The 20,003-nt window shown below is 33.9% G+C and overlaps 1 protein-coding gene across 1 annotated transcript in view; it reads left to right on the top strand.

Annotated features, from left to right (window-relative positions):
- LOC129218063 (fibroblast growth factor receptor-like 1) overlaps positions 1-20,003 on the top strand; it is a 246,260-nt gene that overhangs the window by 209,416 nt on the left and 16,841 nt on the right. The window contains exons 5-6 of the mRNA XM_054852251.1: positions 1,300-1,587; positions 8,798-8,919. Coding sequence (XP_054708226.1) covers positions 1,300-1,587; positions 8,798-8,919 — 410 coding nt within the window. The remainder of the gene's footprint in view (positions 1-1,299; positions 1,588-8,797; positions 8,920-20,003) is intronic.

Here is a 20,003-nt window from a genome sequence, read left to right as displayed (position 1 = left end):
TCACCGATAAATTGACGCATCCACTGTCTTTTTTATACCGCTGTCGTCTTCCTAGTGTCAGTATCTATTTTTCTTACTTCACATAGATAGCGCGCAATACTCAGCATGCACTACAGTATCAATAAGCGCACAAAAAGCATTACTTTTAGAGCTGTGAACGTTTCTGGAATAAATTTTTGCATGTAATAACACGTAAACTAAATATAATTCCAGAAATATCTTTTAAAAATCTGCAAGACTTACAGGATCTTCATTTTTTTTATCGCGCATATTTAGCTACTTTCTGCCGCATTTACAGTTGTTTTGAATTGCGAGAAAAAGAAAACTACATTTTTCGAAAACAACCGTACTAAGTAACTGCAAATGCCATAAACAATTAATGGTTTATCATATTCTCAATATTTAAGCTCAAAAGAGTAAAACCAATAATTGAACTGCGCACAAATTCCTAGAAAACAGCCATTAACTCTTTAAACATTCCCAAAGCAGCTTTCAAGTAATATGAATAAATTATTCGGTCACATCATTAATATTTTTCCTACAGGAATACAATTAGTCATAAAATTCATCAACACAATTCAATAATCCTTATGAAGGCACTTATTTAGCTCTTACATCAAAGAACTTTTCTCTGCTGACATCAGTCTAGACAGCGAAAACAAATTGATCTTTTCCGTTGAAAGATGATGACTGATATTCATCATTACAAAAAAAAGAAGAAGAATAAAAACTTATAAGGATTCAAAAAATCGCGACTACTAACTATTATTAATGACTAATGTTGGTGCATAAACAATCATGGATCTTCCCTCTTAGGGATTCGAATATTTTAAATTACTAAGTTCCTTTGAAAGGAGTACCCTTTGGGCCCGTCAAGTGTGTTTAAAACCCTTATCTCTGTATATATATATATATATATATATATATATATATATATATATATATATATATGTGTGTGTGTGTGTGTGTGTGTGTGTGTGTGTAAAGTGCATACGTAAATTTTCCAGTACCAATAAAAAAATATTTGAACCCTGAGTCCTGATCAATTTGTTTGAAAGGTGAATTTATTTTTCTAGGACAGCAGTACTAATACCGTGCTCCAGTGGAATCGAATTTGGAAAGGGCAACATTGTTTGAGAATAACTCTATCCCGTTCAATTTATAACTATATCATTTAGCAAAAAAATTGTAATAACATACTTGAGATGCATAGATCTGTGGAAATCTGAAATCAGAATTTGCATTTTATTTGTGCTTGGATGTGTAATTTCAAATATTGTATATTTCTCATCTTTACAGGCAAGCCACAGTTTACCTCAATCTCAAATTTTGCCAACAACGTCGTTCAGAGATTGGTTGGAAGCTCTGTCAATTTGAAATGCTTCGCAAGAGGGGATCCGTCACCACAGATATCTTGGTTTAAAAATGGAAAATCATTGCCGGATTCTAATCTTCCGGCATACACCAACGGTGGACACTGGATTCTGTCTTTGCACAATTTGCAAGCTTCAGACACTGGGAACTACACTTGTGTGGCTCAAAATGATTTTGGATCAGTTAATGCTAGTTTCATTGTGAAAGTTCTTGGTGAGTTGGTCTAAACACTCTGAACATTTATCAATTAAATTCTTTAACTAAATTTTGTTCAACCGGCAGGGGAAGCTGCTGTACATTTTTGTTATAGGTATCATGATTCCCTATATTTTGAAGGTTTTGATTCTGATTTTTAATTTTGTAAAACTGTGGTCCTGCCGATGTGACTGACTTTCAAAACCAAAATGGCGTTCCTTTGTACCCAAGGACACATAAACATATGTACCCACGGAAGCCAATTTTTAGTCTCCTTGGGTCACACATGGGTCTTCTTACAATGGGAAGTACCTCAAAATGGTGCCTTGTCATCAACGTCCGAAATTTGCTTTCAACAATGATGATGAATTTGAAATAAGGCTTGAAGATATATTGTTGAAGTATCCCCCACCTGTTGTAGGATCTACAGACCGTCAATCCCACCTGTTTTCGTTTGAAGTCGACCTTTCTAGATTTTTGTTGGTTTCATCGAAACTGAGGGGTTTTTTTTTTTTTTTGTTTTTTTTTTTTTTGTAATGGGTTAATTTTGGTTAAAGGTTTCAATTTGCATATAAATTGAGGTTATTATGTAGGTATATAGACAGCCATAATATCATGAATCTAGTAATTTTTTTGTTTGAAAATATGTTAATTATTCATAACATCATTAATTCTTTTAAGAGTAATAACTTTTTTAAAGAGTTCACTGATGTTAAAAAATAAGGAAAATTAAAAAAAAATAAAAAAACCCTTCGATTAATTTTCAAAGTTTAATTTCTGTTGGATATTTTATTTAATGTTATTTTCAATGGATGTTTGAAGTATTTCAATATAAAATGACTTATGAAAATGTATTGAGTATAACTGATTTCCCCGGACCTATTCATATATTATTTTTTTGTATGTCCATGGGTACAAAGGCACCTGTCCACAGGGTGAACGGGATGTTGTACCCACGGACAAAAAAAAATGGTTTTTAAGAAAAAAATTTTGAAGATGAAAGCTTTGAGATTTTCATCTGACAAAAATTGCCAAATTAGATGATAAGTTGTAGATTCTGCCAGAAAAATTTTCCGATCGATTATCCATTCCCAGAGACCAGCAAAAATTTAAAAGTAAATTTTGTCCGTGGGTACAGCAACTTTCCCTACTGTTTGGAAACTGTTCTTGAAGTTGTGGAAATTAATTTTCCTACATTTTAAGTACAGAATTATAAATGTGATGTTGAAAAGTACAAAAGAGGAGTTTTAAATTTTCTTTTGTGCTTTAAAGTTGAACTTCTTTTATTAAAATAATTCATTTCTTTTCTCGTTTCTAACTTGGCTCAAAGTAATCCGAAATCACAGCATAGCTTTAAACTAGGCTAAATGGAGTAAAAAATTATATTTTTTCAATTTTAGATACCTGTGCAATAGTTTAGGAGTTTTTCTTCTGTTTTATATCAACAAATGCAATAAAATTATTCAAATATGAGCGATATAGTTAAAAATAGAGATTGTGACTCAAAGTCACCCAAAATGACTAAAGATTTTAATAATGCTGACCAAGAAGCTCCGCCTTCTACTCGCTTCGCTTGCCCAATCCCCGTTCGCTACCTACGGCGGATGACAACTGATGATGTTAATCCTTTACCACTGGATGTCCGCAAGACATCCAGTGGTGAGGATCGCCTCAAAACATCCTCAGGACTCGATATCCGGCCTCTTAAAGTTTAGGGGTGAGACAGGGCGGAATGTCTTCCTGTGGATGTTCTGTATCCGAAGGTACCAGTATTGACCTGGTAGACATTGCAGTGCAAAGTATGTAAGGTTATAGACTCACACACAGACGTGTACAGGTTTTAATAGTCTAGATAAAATAGTCAACTGCAGTTATCTTATAATTTTATTCCAATAAATTCTGACGATAAATTCCAATTCAAATTATTAGTACATGAGTGTTAGTCATTATACATTAGTCAAATTATTAGTACCGTATTCAGAGAACTATATTATTCATATTCATTAGAAAAGAGCACTCGAAACGCCGAATTCTTATCTGACAGCAACATCTTATCCCCCCCTTGTAACATCAGAAAAAGCATTTTGAAATGAAGGCATATCACATTTATATGCGAAGTAATTTATGTGTCCGTTCTTACGCGATTAGATTTATTGCACGGATCTAATGCTAGCCATTCATGACTTATCTAACATTATGCATGAATCATAAGGCAAATATATCATCGAAATTATATTGCATCTCAGTCATGAATTATGTAAATACAGCCATATCGCAAGCATGGAGATAGAATGGGTATTGCTCTCATCCCACTGACAAGCATTGCACTTGTTTCGTATATTTCACTGGACGTTTTTTTTCTTAACTCTTGAGTAAATTGGTATATTTAATTCAAAGCCAAGATGAGCTTTTTTTTTTTTTTTGAAAATTTCGTCAACTGAAGCTTAAAATTTGGCCTTGTTGAATGAGTAAGTATTGTTTAAGTTCAGATCAAAATTTTGAGAACAAAAATTATGTCAAATGTTGCAAACTAGTCTTTTTATCTTAATTCTTGATCTAGTTAGTATAAGCTAGACCAATCAGTGAATGAACACCTAAGCGCAGTTTCATCTTTTTACATTCATAATTTCGTTAAAAACAAGCATTTAACACCCCGTGACAATAAAAGCATTTTAATAGCTATATTACTTAATTATTTTATAAAAATTTCTGAAACTTTTACTACGGTTCTGCGTTCGGTTTTTTTGAGGGGTGAGATGGAAAAAAGTACATGGACCCAGTGAATGAACACCCTCAACTAGTGGATAAACACAGCATTTTCTAATATATTTTGAAAAAGTTACAACTGTCATTCTTTGTGAAAAGTTATTTAACTCTTTTTTTTCCTCTCTGATGCCGAATATCAGCCCCAGTGTAAAATATTTCAGGAAATTTCCGACCGATTCCAGATGTTTAGATATAACTTTATTCACATTACTAGAACTTCTGTTATTTAATTCAGTTTTTCATCTGAATATATTTTTCTCCTGGTCTGGATCTTAATCTTGTTTCACTCCGACCAATTCACTTCACGGAGGGTGAATCACTGCCTTAATTCTCATGATAACAAAAACGGTAATATCCGTTCACTTGGAAGATCTGTGAAAGAGATTTCAGCCGACAAACTGAAATCTCTTTTGCCTCAAAAGATCAAGATTAATATATTTTAGTTTCACGAATACGATTGCAGAGCTTAGTTTCAGCAGGTTCAATGCATCTTGGAAGAAAATTTTGTCTAGTACTCGGTTTATTGACATTAGATACTCAAAAATTTATTTTTTAATTTGGCATTGAATTAGCCGAGGCAGCCTGCGGTTTTCAGTAAATTTCCAGAGCTATTTTTCAGAGCATTCAGTAATAGTAACCACCCATTACGAGCCATGAAACTGACCTTACACGAAATCGGTACTATTTAAGATATATTTAATTTTAGACATATAAGAGGTACATGTGATCTTAAACGAAATCAGTACTATTTAAGATATATTTAAATTTAAACATATAAGAGGCAATAACTAAAGGTCATTGTATCGCATTCGGCACCAAAGTGATATTTTCTATATCAACCGTTTCTGATATTTATGTTTCAAAATTTTTTCTTTTCGAAAAATATGAATACATACTTAGTATAAAATGAAATTTTCAAACGGTAAATAACTACGAAAATATCTGAACAAAACAAATACCTCGTTAAAGAAATAAAGGAGCGAACTATGATGACTAAATTTAAACTCTGTCTATTCTTTCGCCCTGTCCTACTGGCTGTCCTTCGCAATTAAACTGAGAATTAAAAGCCGCATCGAAACGCTTTGCAATGCACTGCAAACTAAACGCAATTACAATTCAATCTCCAGCGTTAGAGAGCAGGGACAGCAATCAGAAGTTTCGTGTGATTCAGTTAGTAACTGGGGTCATAAAATAATCAGGCCATGAAAACATTCGACCAACGTAGTCATCGAATTAACTAGAAATCGAATCTCCGAAAAGTGGCCGCAGGCTAGCTGTGGGTTGTTGATGCGAACTAACTTTGGTACATGCATTTCCTTACAAACCCTCCTGTAATCAGGAGTGGTTGGGTATTTGCTAAATGCTGACATCTTCAAATTTGCAATTTGTTCTCAGAAGAATTTAACTAACTAAAGAAAGTGGAATGGAATAGGTTGGCTGATGATGTCTTCGGTCAAGTAAAAGATAAAGGCTCCACGAGTTTACTTAATTACAATGAGCTCTATAACTCTAATAACTCTTAATGGTTTTTCATATACACTACTAGTCATTGTAGCTTGCTCAATTTGTAAAATAATACAGGCACTTTGACTCTGCATTTCCATCATTTATATTGTTCAAAGTATTATTTTCCATTTATATGCGTGATTAATGATCTTCTTAAAATTATGATAACTTAATAAGAATTATGAAAAGTATGCTTATAAAATTGTACAGTATGCAAATTACCGAGGGAATAATTGTAGGTTTATCTTTCGATTGTGCTTTTCTGGTGTGTTCCCTTTCCCTCTACCCACAAACATACCGACCCGAAAGAATTTGAAATGGAAAGTGTTCTGATGGGGGACATAAGCGTTGAATGACGGCTTGAAACATTTTTTTTTCTTACTGAATAATCATGCATAAAATAAAAATAAATAACTAAAAACAACGACGCATTTCTCGAAGTCTAAAATGTTGATTTGTTTTTTACCAAGGTAAGCAAATAGATTTAAATTGGCATTTTTAATCCGAATAGTTCAAGTTTGACTCATATGTAACAAAGTTAACCTTTAAAATTGACGTCAGAGTATTTTAGTAACACAAATATATTTCAACATATATGTATTAAAACTGCAATGATTATTTTTGTAATTAATATATTTTGTTAAAATTTTCAGAAATCCAGAATAGTGACCACTGTTTGTTTCATATGAAAGCGTTTTGCACATTTTTGTTCTTTAATCACTTGGTATATCTGACCAATTCACCAAAAATTTATTTTCCCAATCAATCAAATTTATTCATGATAAGAAATAAACTGCTGAACTCACATTTTGACCACTGTTATGTAGGGTTTCACTTGAATAGGAGGACTACCGATGAAAGAAGGATTGAACGACTCCATTTGAGGCAATGAGAGGCAAAGGAATGTAAGTGCCAATATTAAAAAACTGGAAATCATCAGTTCAAATGGTAGAAGAACCTTTCCTCTGTTTTGGAGGGCAAGAGATAGAACTAGAACCCTTGGTAGGTGTTACAATACAGCAACATTTGGAAAAAATTCAATGAAAGCCTACCTAAGACCTGAACTTTAAACGTGTTTTAGTCAAAACTTTAAAACGTCCACTTCCAACCATTTGCTTTTGACTGCCTCATTTGTTGATTTTGGAGTAAAAATAACCGGTTTATTTCGTCAATACAAAGTGCGATATTTACTGATCTTTCTTTTGCCAACATAATTATTTTTCCCCACATGCAAAAATAAGATTGTCTTGTCACTAGAGCCATACTAGAACTAATCGGCTGAAGCCAAATCATTCATAACAAGATGTGGGTTAATCCCCTTTAAGAAAATAAAAGTGAATATTATACAATCAAAGATTTTTCCGATCGCCTTGCTCGATGACAACATTTGTTCCTCTTAAAACGAGAATTCCCATTTCCGGATGACAACGTTTGTTTCTTTGAAACAATAATTTCCATTTCTCGATGACATTGTTTGTTTTGAAACGGGGGAGAATCAGGGGCGGATCCAGAAATTTTTGTAAGGGGGGGGGGGGGGTCAGGTTTCAATGACCTGCGTTATACCTCCAACATAAAAAAAATGCAAGTTAAACAGGAGTGTTCATCAACCCAAGGGGAATGGTGCACTACTTCATATGCTACGGGGCAGCTACCCCCCCTCAAATGAAATTAAAGCCCCTTCAAATCCCCCTCCCTATTTTTTTAATGGTCGCCGTTTATGATATTCCCTCAGATTTTCTTTAAAAGTCATATTTCTTGAATCAAACAAACTGGACACGTTGTCGTAATCTTTGAACATATTGATCTTTTGAAAATAAAGAAAACACTGAAAATAGCAATAGCTCAGTAAACTAACCTAGTCACTTCTTTGAATTATGAAACCCTGAGATTTCTGTAGGAATTTTTCTGTAAGGTATTTCTACCTCATAGAAAAAAGCAAAAAAAAAAAAAAATAATAATAATAATAATAATAACAATAAAGAGGTTAACGTTGATTCCATCTATTTTTCAGATCTAAAAAATGAAGTTTAATAAAATCAATACTAAAATTCATGCTATAGGGGGGGGGGGGGGGGGGGGTCAGTTGACCCTTTGACCCTCCCGTGAATCCGCCTTTGGGGAGAATTCCCATTTCCTGATGACAACGTTTGTTTCTTTAAAACGAGAATTACCACTTCCCGATCACAACGTTTGTCTCTTTGAAACGGTAATTCTCTCGTTTCTCGATGTCAACATACCTCTGATTGACTGCTCAATACATTGAATTATAACAATGCAGAGAGGGAATTGGGAATACGTAAGGATTATATGGAGTGAAATTAATGCAATGTTGCAATTCAAAATTCATCAAAATATCCCTCCCTCCCCCCAAAAAAGTGTAACAATAACGTTAGAAATCGCTTATTTTATTACAGTAATATTCAAATTTAATTTTTATTCAATCCATATTCTTCTCTCCTTTTTTTTAACAATAACGTTAAAAAATGCTTACATTGGAGGCTTCCATGGCTCTGTGGTAAAAGCTTATCTTCGAATGCCGGAAGTCGTGGGTTCGATTTACACCGGTACCTTGGGTGTTATTTCCTCTCTTTGTACTGTAAATCCTTCTTGAGTTGTCTTATATGTCAATAAAGAAGTCCAATCTCTCGGGGCAAGGATACCCCATGTAGTGGTTAGTAGCTATGAATACGATAACAACAACAACGCTAATATTACTATAGATAAATTCAGTCAACTTTTTTTAAATTCATCTTTTTCTCTCCTCCTTATATGATCAAACATATACTCAGAAAACTCTGAAAGTTTACTTTTTTTTTATTTTTTCTTCCTGGCCCACTCCAGCTCTACACATTGTTTTTGCCACACTAAACGTCCTTTGATAGCTGTCATATATATCAAAACAAATACATTAATGCATCATGTCATCAATAATTCATTCCTTTTCCCTCCTTTACAGAGCGAGTGCGGTCCAAACCAGAATTCATTTCCAGCTATCCTATCAATGTTACCCGACCCCATGCTGGGGAATCTGCTGCTCTTCAATGTTTAATTACCAGTGATATCCCGCCTAACGTGCAAGTAAGAACTATATCGATTTCTTTATAGAATTTTCTGTAACGTTTTCTGTGAACTTTATTTCTTAATATCATGCCCGATGAGGGAAGCCCCACTACTATTGTCCCATTTTATGTTGAAATAGTGTTAACAATAGCAGTAAGACTAGTTTAAATGTTAACAATAGTTAAGAATATTCATTGAATATTTTACGAATATGCATTTGATCTTTCAAGTTAACTATGCTAGGTGACTTCAACCAAACTTTAACTTCTGGGGGAAATTTTTTGTAACGTGAAAGGTGAGGTTTAGATATAACCCCAACATTATATCTTTGCCTCATAGCAACAGCAGGATATCTTTCTCTTCTTCCATTGAATTAGACAACTTACTGTTGCTCTGATGTGACGATATTTCTTGTGCAGTTCACCAAAATTTAGCAAATTAAAGAAAATTTCCAGTATTTTTTTACTAGTGATTTAACAACTGAAACATCACCGTTATACATTGCTCAATCCATTTTCACCGGGTTTGACATTTTCACTCATATGTTGCTACTTGATTCCAGAAATAGTAAAACTTTGGCATTTAATTTGAGATGCATACGAACAAAATGAATCATGTGTCCATAATAAGTACGAACTTTTCTAAAACAAATTTTTGCACAGGAAAAATAAGGATTCATACGTGTTGCGAGTGTGACCCTTTTTTCACGTCCGCAACACGTACAAATTATTATTTTTCAACACACGAAAACTTTTTTAAGTTGATGCTTCATTTTATGACACATAAGGATTGTCAATATTAAAAGCTGAAGCTTAAAAATCCGGGAATGAAGTGACATGAATGAATACGTAGAAATGTATCATTTGAGCAAATGGATAGAGTCACATAAATAAAGGCATAAATGTAAACATTACGTTCCGTTTTAATGCAAAAGTCCAATTCATCTGGGATGTAAAACCTCACTTCACCAGTCAAGGGTTACTTATAAAATTAAGAAACATATTTAAATATAAAATTTAGTTCTTAACTTTCAGATCAGCATATAAAAGAATGACTTTTTGATTACAAAACACTTTTTATAAAGCACTCAAAGGGGACAAAGTAACTTTTCTGGGTCAGAAAGGACAATTTAAGTATTCCTGGTGCGGCTCAATGCATGTCATGTAGAGAATTTTGTATCATAATCCTTGCTTTCTATCATAAATTTGAGAGATGAAACATGCATGTTTTTTATTAATGGGAAAGTTTGTTTTGAAATGACTCGAGTCGCACTTTTCATTTGAGAGATGAAACATGCATGTTTTTATTAATGGGAAAGTTTGTTTTGAAATGACTCGAGGTCGCACTTTTCTTCGTTTGTGGTGTCATTTTCTTGGAATAACTGAAAACTACTGGAATACTTAAATTGTCCATTCTGACCCAGAAAAGTTGTTTTGTCCCTTTTGAGTGCATTATGAAAAGTGCTAAGTATACTTTAAAAAATTCTTTATTTTAAAGTTTTTTGCTTTCAAACAAAATTTTCAGAATATCTTTTAGCGTTAAGTTGTACCCTTAAGATTAAACAAATCATTTAGGGAAATCCGGAAGTCTCTAAGTGGTATAGTTGCTGAGATATAAGCAAAAGCAGGCCCCCTCAGAATTAGGGTTCCATGACAAATATTGAAGATATACGAAAAGTGCTTAAAAACAATGAAATTGCGCATAGATTACGCTGGAAATTTATTTACGCGTTTTGAATACCCAAGAAGTTAGTATGCAGAATTCATCAGCATGCAGAAATATACTGCTACATGATGAAATATCCATAGATCACTTAGCTACATTTCTACTAACTCAAGAAGAATAATCTACTAATTTCGATACACCGCGCATTCAATTGTTATTACAATTATTTTGAAGCTCTTTATTTCGTTGTTTTATTTTATGCTACAACCACCACAAAGTGATCAATAATCATATTTAAGCTTGAAATCGATATTGCAAAAACAATCGTTTAATATCTGATTAATAAAAGCAAACATTCGCATTTATTTGAACACGTTGATGCGGAATTTCTCAAGACTCGCTGATTCGACAAAATTTCAACTTCAAACAAACAGAAAAGTTAAAGTTCTTTAGACTTTCACACTAAGTATCAATGAAAAGCTTTGTGTTTTACAATTGTACAAATCCAATTCTCCTGATTTATATATCGGTTCACCAACTTTTGTTTCCAATTTAGGAAGCGAACCGCAAAACTAAAATTTAAATTTGCATTGTCTTTTCAATTCTCGCGATCAAAGCATGCAAGTTGTTGAAGAATCTTGCTTTTATTTACAAGCTTAGTTTAAGAAACTTGTTGGATATTCGTAGAAATTTTAAACTAATAGGGTCTGGTGGGGTAAAGTGGTCATAAAATCGTAGGTTTTCAACTTAAGTGGATATTAAATAAAATAATTTCTTTAAGCACTTAAACTTTTCTTGTTGTTATTTTGCATTGCATTATTAAAGAACACAATACATAGAATTTCAGGGGAAAAAATATTGATTTAAGTAGTTTTATAACAGTTTTCATTTCCCTATGTATTTATGACCACTTTACCCCATGGGGTGGAGGAAAGGGGTCATAGCATGGGGTAAAGTGGTCATAGTTAAAAATAGATGCAAAACCGTTACAAATAACCGTAATATTTGTATATTTCGGTTATTTTTATAGTTACCAAGTATATGCACGAGTATATGCGGGTATACATAAGAATGTATACGTGATTACCTGCAGTATACGTGTCTAAAAGAGTATATACGCGTATAAACGAACATCATATGCCTGTATGCACTTGTATCTCGAGTATATGCATGCATATCTCAGTATCTGCTCGCATAGTAGACATATATACGCATATATAGATATACATACTAGGACTCGACCGATGCATCGGCCTGGCCGATGCATCGGCGCCGATGGTTCAACAATTTAGCCATCGGCATCGGGCATCGGCGGCCGATGCTAGTTTGCAGGAAACATCGGCCCATCGGCCTTAAAAGCATCGAAAAGCCGATAGAATTGGCCGATGTTTTTGACAAAAAAAGAAAAAAGGACCTTTGCTGTTTTAATTTTTAATACAAAGTAAAGAGAGTTATTGTTTTCATATAAAATTGTTTAATTAAATTTCAGTATGAATTTCCATTTTAGTCACCCCTGAAAGAGTTTTTCATACTGCATTCAGGTACCAAACAAGTTAATTATTGCGTTGTTTCTTGCAGCTGAATGTACGTATGTATTTCTTAGAAGTCATAACTCAAAAATGGTAAGCTGTAGAAGGATAAATTTCGCATGTGAGGTGTGCGTACGTTCCAGTTGTGCACTTCCCTTTTTGTTTTCGATCGGGTGTTCTGAAAAGCCTGTTTACGCATTTTTTAAAGTCATTAATCACTTATTTCAATGCAAAACTAATATAGCGTCTCAGACTGACGATCATTTGGTGATATATTGCCGGATTGGAGACCATGGAAACAAATATGAAATGGCGAAACTGGCTTTTGTGTCATTTTATTAGATTCCCGTAGAACCGACGATATTTTTTAATTTTTCGATATTTGTAATATGAAATGCAGTAATGCAGTGTTTTCTGTATCGCTTCGGCGGAGTTACAAGTTTTGGGCCCGTCGAAATATATTTTGGGGCCCTATTTCACTATCACAGAAGTTGTAGAACATTTATCATAAGCATTTTTGTAACTCCTACTGTGCCTCTATGGTTATGGGGCCTCTCGCGCAATTGCAACATTTGCTATATTTTAAATCCGCCACTGCACGTCAAAACAAACTCGGGTGCAAGTTTTGAAAGGGTTTTTCTGCTGAATGTTTATGATTATTTTGAACTCTATTTTTTACGACTATTTTTTGAATTTAGGAAAACACTGCGAGGCCTCTCCTCCCACTTCCTCAATTTTTGAAATTAAACTCTAGTTGTACTTCTGAGCTCTTTAAAACTAACACCATTCATAAAATTAGAGATTTTTTTTTCAAACTTTATCTATTGTTTAGAAAGAATTTAGAGCATTAAATGTAAGAAATTGATTAAAGACGTTTCGAATGGTGGCATAGCTCGGAAATCGATGGGACTTTTGAATTTTTTCTTCAGAAGTGCTGAAGTAGATTCAGAAACTTTTCCGAGGCGTTGGTGGTAGCGGTTCTGTACTAAAAAAACGAGACCGAGGTTGGGGCCGAAATGTGAGTTACTCCGAAACCGGAGGGTGACCCCCCTAACCCTCCCTCGTCGTTTCAAGCATTTCTTAAATATTTAGCGATAATTTATTTCGGTCAAAAAATGTCATTTTGCGTATTTCTCATACTTGTTTCACCTATATTTCGTAATGCGCCATCTTTTTTGGATCTTTAATAGCGATCGATTTTTTTTCTGTTGTAAATAAGTATTTTTATGTATTTATATAAAACCAATGAATAAGTTACTTTTGTTTTTTATGGAAAAGTTTCAAGGATTTTCTATTATGCAGTTTTTAAATTTCAGAAAATTATTGCTAAATTGAAAAAAATAATTTGAACTTGTTTGTAAAGCTTCATAAAAGATTAACTTGGTGTAAATATTGAGTTTGTTTATTGTAGCTGCGTTTTAAGAACCTCGCTCTTTTCATGGCTATGTCTTTTTTCAGCAAAATCTATGTCACCGTTATAGCATTTATGAAAAATGCAAACTTTTCTATTCCTAAATTTTAAATAAATATAAAAATATTCCTGTTTTGATTTAGTATTGTAATTTATCTGTTAGCTTTTTTGTTTAGTTTGATGACTAAAAATGTCTACGTGCAATCTTTCCACTTCAATTGCGTAATTTGTTGACGGTTTCATAGTTTTATTATTTATTTATTTTTTATTTATTTATTTTTTATTTATTTATTTTTTTTGAATGATTAAACAACATAATTTAATGTTTTTTAACTATGTTTAATGTACCTAAATCCATACATCATTACAATATTACTGAAATCTTAGTTATATGTTCAATTAAAAAAAAAACAAATCAATTGGTTATTAAACAGTCTCTTTGTTTTTCTTCCTTTTTCTTTTTTATTTTTGTTTGTTGTTTTTTCTCTTTCATCATACAGCAGTTAAAAAAGGAGAAGCTTAACCCTATACAGATGATACGTAGTACGATCCAAAAGTTTGGGGACAAGCTGTATAAAACCTTACCCAGAATAGTTTACATTACCGAAGCACATGCACCTTCCAAAGGTCAGCTTGAGGGGCTACGTATTTCTGCCAGTGTTTATATAACTTTTGGAAACACTCCTGGAAGCCATTTTTCGCTACCTTCTATGCTGCAGCTTTATCTTCTCCTGACAGAGAAAGCGGCGTCCATGGAAATGGTTTTTTGCTGGGAACAGGTAAAAGTCAAACGGAGCTAAGTTCGAGGAAACGTTATGTTATTTGTTTGTCATACCAGAGTATTGACCAATCGAACCGTGCATCCTCAACATGAAAGTCGCCTTCTTACCCACGATGAAGTCAAAGCAGCAACGCAAGAGGCCTTACAGGAGGTTGCGAAAAATTTCTTCGAGGAGTGCTTGTAAAAGCTATACGAACGTTGGCAGAAGTGCATAGTCGTTCAAGCTGACTATTTTGTAGATAGATGTGCTTCGATAATGTGAACTATTCATGGTAAGGTTTTATGCAATTTGTCTTCGAAATTTTAGATCATACTAGTACGAATGAGTTTTCAACTTACTATTTCATAACGTTTTTGAGTGACGCAAGTTTACGCGCATGAAGGCTTAGGGGTGCAACATCGATGTCGATGTTTTGGAAACATCGATGTTTTTGCTAAAACATCGATGTTTTTAACATCGATGTTTTACTTTCGATGTTTTCGGAACATCGATGTTTTGGTTTCGATGTTTTTTCGATGTTGATGTTTTTGTATTATAATTAAAAATTATAGTAAAATTTGCTCCAATTTTCTTGCTAGGTAATTAAATTTACGTATGGAATTGCTTCAAAAATCATTTATTTGCGCACATTTAAAAATATCGATTTTTCTGTGTAAAGGATGATTTTTGGAAAGATCACTACAAGATGGTAAAAGATAACTGGAGGGTGAGGAAGAGATCAAAGCTATTGGAAGAACTCGACAATGGTAGTCTGTTGTCAGTTCTAGCAGTCGATTCTAAGACTCCAATTCTTAAACTAAAGGAGAATCCTATATATTACAACGGTGAATATTATAACTGTACTAATTCAGAACTGTTAAAAGTTGTGTCGAAGTATTTGACAGTGATGGCGACTTATGTGTCATCGGAAGGAGTTTTTTCTCTGCCTGGTGGAATAGTCAGCGAAAAGAGAAATGCGTTTAAACACCAAATATTGGGGGTTACTTATCGTCTACCCAGGGGCGGATACAGACTAACATTTTAGGGGACTCATGCTAAAGAGTGACCTTCACCCCTCCTCCACGAATAAACTTATGGTTTTTGGTATGAAAAATTTCTGAAACTGCTTAGGTGTTTAAAAAATACCACATCGGTCAGGGATATGGCACCTAATAGGACAAAAACCTCACGAATAAATTTTATAAACAATTAAAAAAAGAAGTATTTCAAGTATTTGCTTGTAAAAATAATTCAAAAACTGAAACAAAAACGGAAATTATTTACATTTTATCCATAAAGTGTTTGAATACAATGCGAACGGATAATATTGTCGACGTTTTAGGGAGGGGGTCATGACCCCTATGACCCTCTCCTTGTATCCGCCACTGCCTAGGTGGACACCACTGCGAGAACCTATGTATAATGAGGTTTTGCGCTAACACGACACTCAAAGTTTACATTTCTTGCACGATAATAAATACTAAACACTGATTTAAACTAATAAACTATTTACAGCACATTTAAAAATAAACTCAGCACGACTAAAAACTGAACTATCTAAAAATTATAACAGAAAGAAATTCTAATCTATAGAGACTTTACAGAAAAAAAAACATTTATGGACTCAAATGTTTTATCGATTGAAGCGATGCCTGAAGCTTTGGATATGGTTTTACAAAAACTATCGTTGATTAAATGTGTTGCTTATAAAAGCAAACGGGCGTCAGACACTTCTTTATTACTTCTCATTATATTGGCTCCTGAACTCAGCGCCGCAGACTAACTGTCTCGAGAAAAGCTATTTTTACTGTCTACATATTTTAAATACATATGCTATAAATAGAAAAGTGACAGTTAATACCCCTCCCCTCCAAATAAAAAAAAAATCGAGAACTATTTACTGTTTCTTATTATGGTTTTGGTCCGGCTTTTTTTTTTTTTTTCAAGCAGTCATTTTCACTACTCAAATGCAATGAACCTTGCAACAGATTACAAAGTATTGTCGCAGATTTTGATGGGAGGAGGGGGTCATGATCCCCCCTCCTCCTTGTATACACTTCTTACGGTTTCGATCAAGTTTTTAATTTTTTCGAGCAAACATTCAAATGCTGGTGCGGATTGGGGGGGGGTGTTATGACCCCCTCACTCGTTTCCGCCACTGCGTCTACCCTCAATAAGCCGTCCACCAATTACTCACAATTTGTGTTTAACTTTTTTGCGCTAACAGTTCAAAACATATTTCTTGCTCTTAATAATAATTGTCAGAATTAATTTTGTACTTTTAATATAATTTGCACAATTCTTTCTCATCATACAACTGACTGTAAGTGCTATGATATATTTTTTCGCAGATTTAACTAGTTTGTATTAATTGTTGCATGTCTTATCATTTTTTGTCTTATTATAGTACGAAGATGTTGCGAAATTATTCCTATTAAATTGTATTTATGATTTGCAGTTCAGTAGTTTCAATATATTCGTGGGGTTCGTATTCTTTTGTATTGCTTAAATTAGACGCAATGCCCTGATCCATTAAGATACTATACATTTGTTAGAGATTATCATCTATGTAAGTTTGTAGTGTAGCATACTAAAAAATGTATGTTAAATATTGACAAAACGATCGATGTTTTAAAACATCGATGTTCAGAAACATCGATGTTTTTTGGTCGATATATCAATATTATCGATGTTTTAATTTCCAACATCGATGTTCTGAAACATCGATGTTTTGCCATCGATGTCGCACCACTAGCATAAAGACATCACAAAAGAATTTGCGATAATTAACTGAGGAGGCGTTCAAAATGGATATTTCGGTCATCTATATGTTCTTAGGTACATATGCATGTACAGATGTGCCGAAAAAACTTGTGAAGTATGAATTGGATGATCGTAAAATAAAAATTTAGGTCGATTTTTTTTTTGTGATTTACAATTCCTTATTCGTTATCAATTTATTTCTGTTAGATTATTTTTTTTGCCATCGGCCAACGACATCGGCCATCGGCCATCGGCAATCGGCCATTTGGAGGAAAACAATCGGCCATCGGCCATCGGCCCTCTTTGAACAATCGGCCAACAATCGGCATCGGCCCATCGGCCAAAAAGTGCCATCGGTCGAGCCCTAATACATACATACATACATATACGGTATACACGAGTTATTTCGAGGATACATCCAGTGCGTGTTTGTACATGCCTACTCACGTGCATACATATGGAAGCAACGAGTATACACGTATGTTTGCGTGTAAACACGATTATGTACCAGTATAGACGTATATACGTACATTTACGTGTATATCAGTACATGTATGTATACACGAGTATATTTCATAATACACATGTATGCTTAGAGAGTGAATCCAAGCTCTGGGGCAAAGATCAAAGGGGTGTGAGAAGGGAGGATACGAAGCAAAGAATCATAATGAACTTATGGTCGCTGACGCGCTACATGCACACTAAGCCAGAAACTGATGGATGCAAAACAGGTCACAAATTTGTTACACAAAGATGATTTTACCTGACCAGCTGGTGGCGTAATGGTTAGGCGCTGGCCTAACGTCTGTGGAATCGGGTTCTGACCTGGGGATGCCGGTCGGTGGATTTTCGAGATGCAGAAACTCATCAGCGCCCATGTCGTATGGTTATGCGGCATGTAAAAGATCTCTATGGTATTCGTTTTGATTAGAATTTCTTAGGCAAAATCAAATTCCTACTGTAATTTCGCATCAAAGAGAGCCCAGGTGCCTCCCCCTGGTGGAAACTGCGCGTCAAAAAAACTGTGCACTAGGTCTGGTTATGGTCCAGACGCCTCCTCTTCAGGTAGGACTCTTATACAGCCCCATTGGGGAAAAAAAAGATGATTTTAACCAACATTTTAGTTTTTAAGAATTATTTAGAGCAGATGTTAAAGTTACGGCCTGTAGTAGCTCTAATACACGCATCGCAACAAAGGCACAGCGACTGTTGAAAGTTTTTAAAAGTCTCATTATTGCAACAGAGAGTGCTTTGTGATTGCGACGCATGTATTACAGCAGCCGGCCACAAATTTCATCAATCACTTTAACACTTTCTTAAGACCTAAAATGTTGTGTAAAATTGTCTTTGTGTAATAAATTTGTGACCTGTTTTGTATCCTTTAGGTTCTGATTTTGCGTGCATGTAGCGCGTCAGCGTTGTGTTTATGAATATATGTTTCTTATGATTCTTGCTTCTTCTACTCCCCTCTTACATCTTTCAAGAATTTGCTCAAGAGTTTAAACTCACCCTATATACATGTATATCATGTGCTTGTGTGTAAGTGTCTGCTCGAGTTTCGAGTACGTACGCGTATATACGTGTCTATCTGAGTATATAAGTTTTCGTATATGTACGAGTATAAGCGGGTATATACGTGTATCGATAGTCGAATGTATATCTTTATAGACAAAAAATACTTGCAGTTACCCATATACTACGCGGTGCATTTATGTTAATACGTATATTATACGTGCCTACACGAGTATATGAGTATGCATACGCATATACTCGTATATTTAACCCTGTTTACTGTAAAAACAATACATATTAAGTGAAATTAATATTTCATTTATGTCTGCCTCATACTTAAAGTTTAAGTGACGTTAAAAGGACAATATTCGTTAAGCCTAATATTATGACCACTTTACCCCATCTTACTTAAATTGTTCTAAAAAATTAACCAAAATAGATTCAGCTAACTGCTAATGAGTATGAGTTCTTGAGACGTATAGGAAGCTTCCTGTGCAGTCAATCTGTTCATAATTCTAACAAACAAAATTTTCCAAGAAAGTTAAAAGAGGTGTTTAGATTTTGAAATTTTTCATATTCACAAAATATTTTATTTTACGAAATAAAATTTTGCCAGTTGTGAAATTTTGTATTAAAAATGTAGTTTTTAACTGCCCTATCGTAAAATAAAATTTTCACATTCATTCGAACATTTATTTCTAAGCTATAGCCATTTATTTGACGTATGAACACTTTACCCCATTGACCACTTTCCCCCACCAGACCCTAGTTTTTTTTTTTTTTTTTTTTTAGTTTTTCTCTTACGCCTGCAATTTGTTTGGATGCCTTCACAGATTTAGTGAAACTTTATAAAGCTGTGATCATCTTTAGGCATCCTGAAGACAATAAGTTAACCCAAAATCAAAATCATTTATTATTACGTATTTAAAAAATAGTTTAAGAAACAGATTAAGAAAATGAATGAAAGATCAAGGAAACATTTCAATTTACTTTGTCAAATACTTATAAAATCACATTTAAAAAAGGTAATTAAATACATTTACGAAAAAATCCTCCTATATTAGGCGCAAATTTCTACCTAAAAGAACATTTGGTTTTTTAAATGAATATGCAGCATATGAGGTAATTTTATAAAATGGTATTAGTTGTTGCATACAGAATTACTAGATTTAATTTATTGCACATTTACTACCGATGCGCCTGCAGTAAAGAGCATTTACACACTTTATTTAAAATGCTTTTCTTTTGATAAATATGTGGTACAGCCAAAACACCAAACTCTTTGAACCAGACTCCCCATGCAATGAATAATATCTAACAATCAGTAATGACTTGGTAAAACCTTCCGCAGGTACAACCGTCCGTGGGTACAGCAGCTTCCCCTATGTTTAACAGGCAAGCAAATTTCGCAGAAAAAATTTGCTTAGTATAAATAACTTTACAGAATGTGTCTGCTCGATA

Source organism: Uloborus diversus, chromosome 3 (genome assembly GCF_026930045.1).
Source record: "Uloborus diversus isolate 005 chromosome 3, Udiv.v.3.1, whole genome shotgun sequence".
Lineage (NCBI taxonomy): Eukaryota > Metazoa > Arthropoda > Arachnida > Araneae > Uloboridae > Uloborus > Uloborus diversus.
This window is presented reverse-complemented; position numbering and strand designations above follow the sequence as displayed.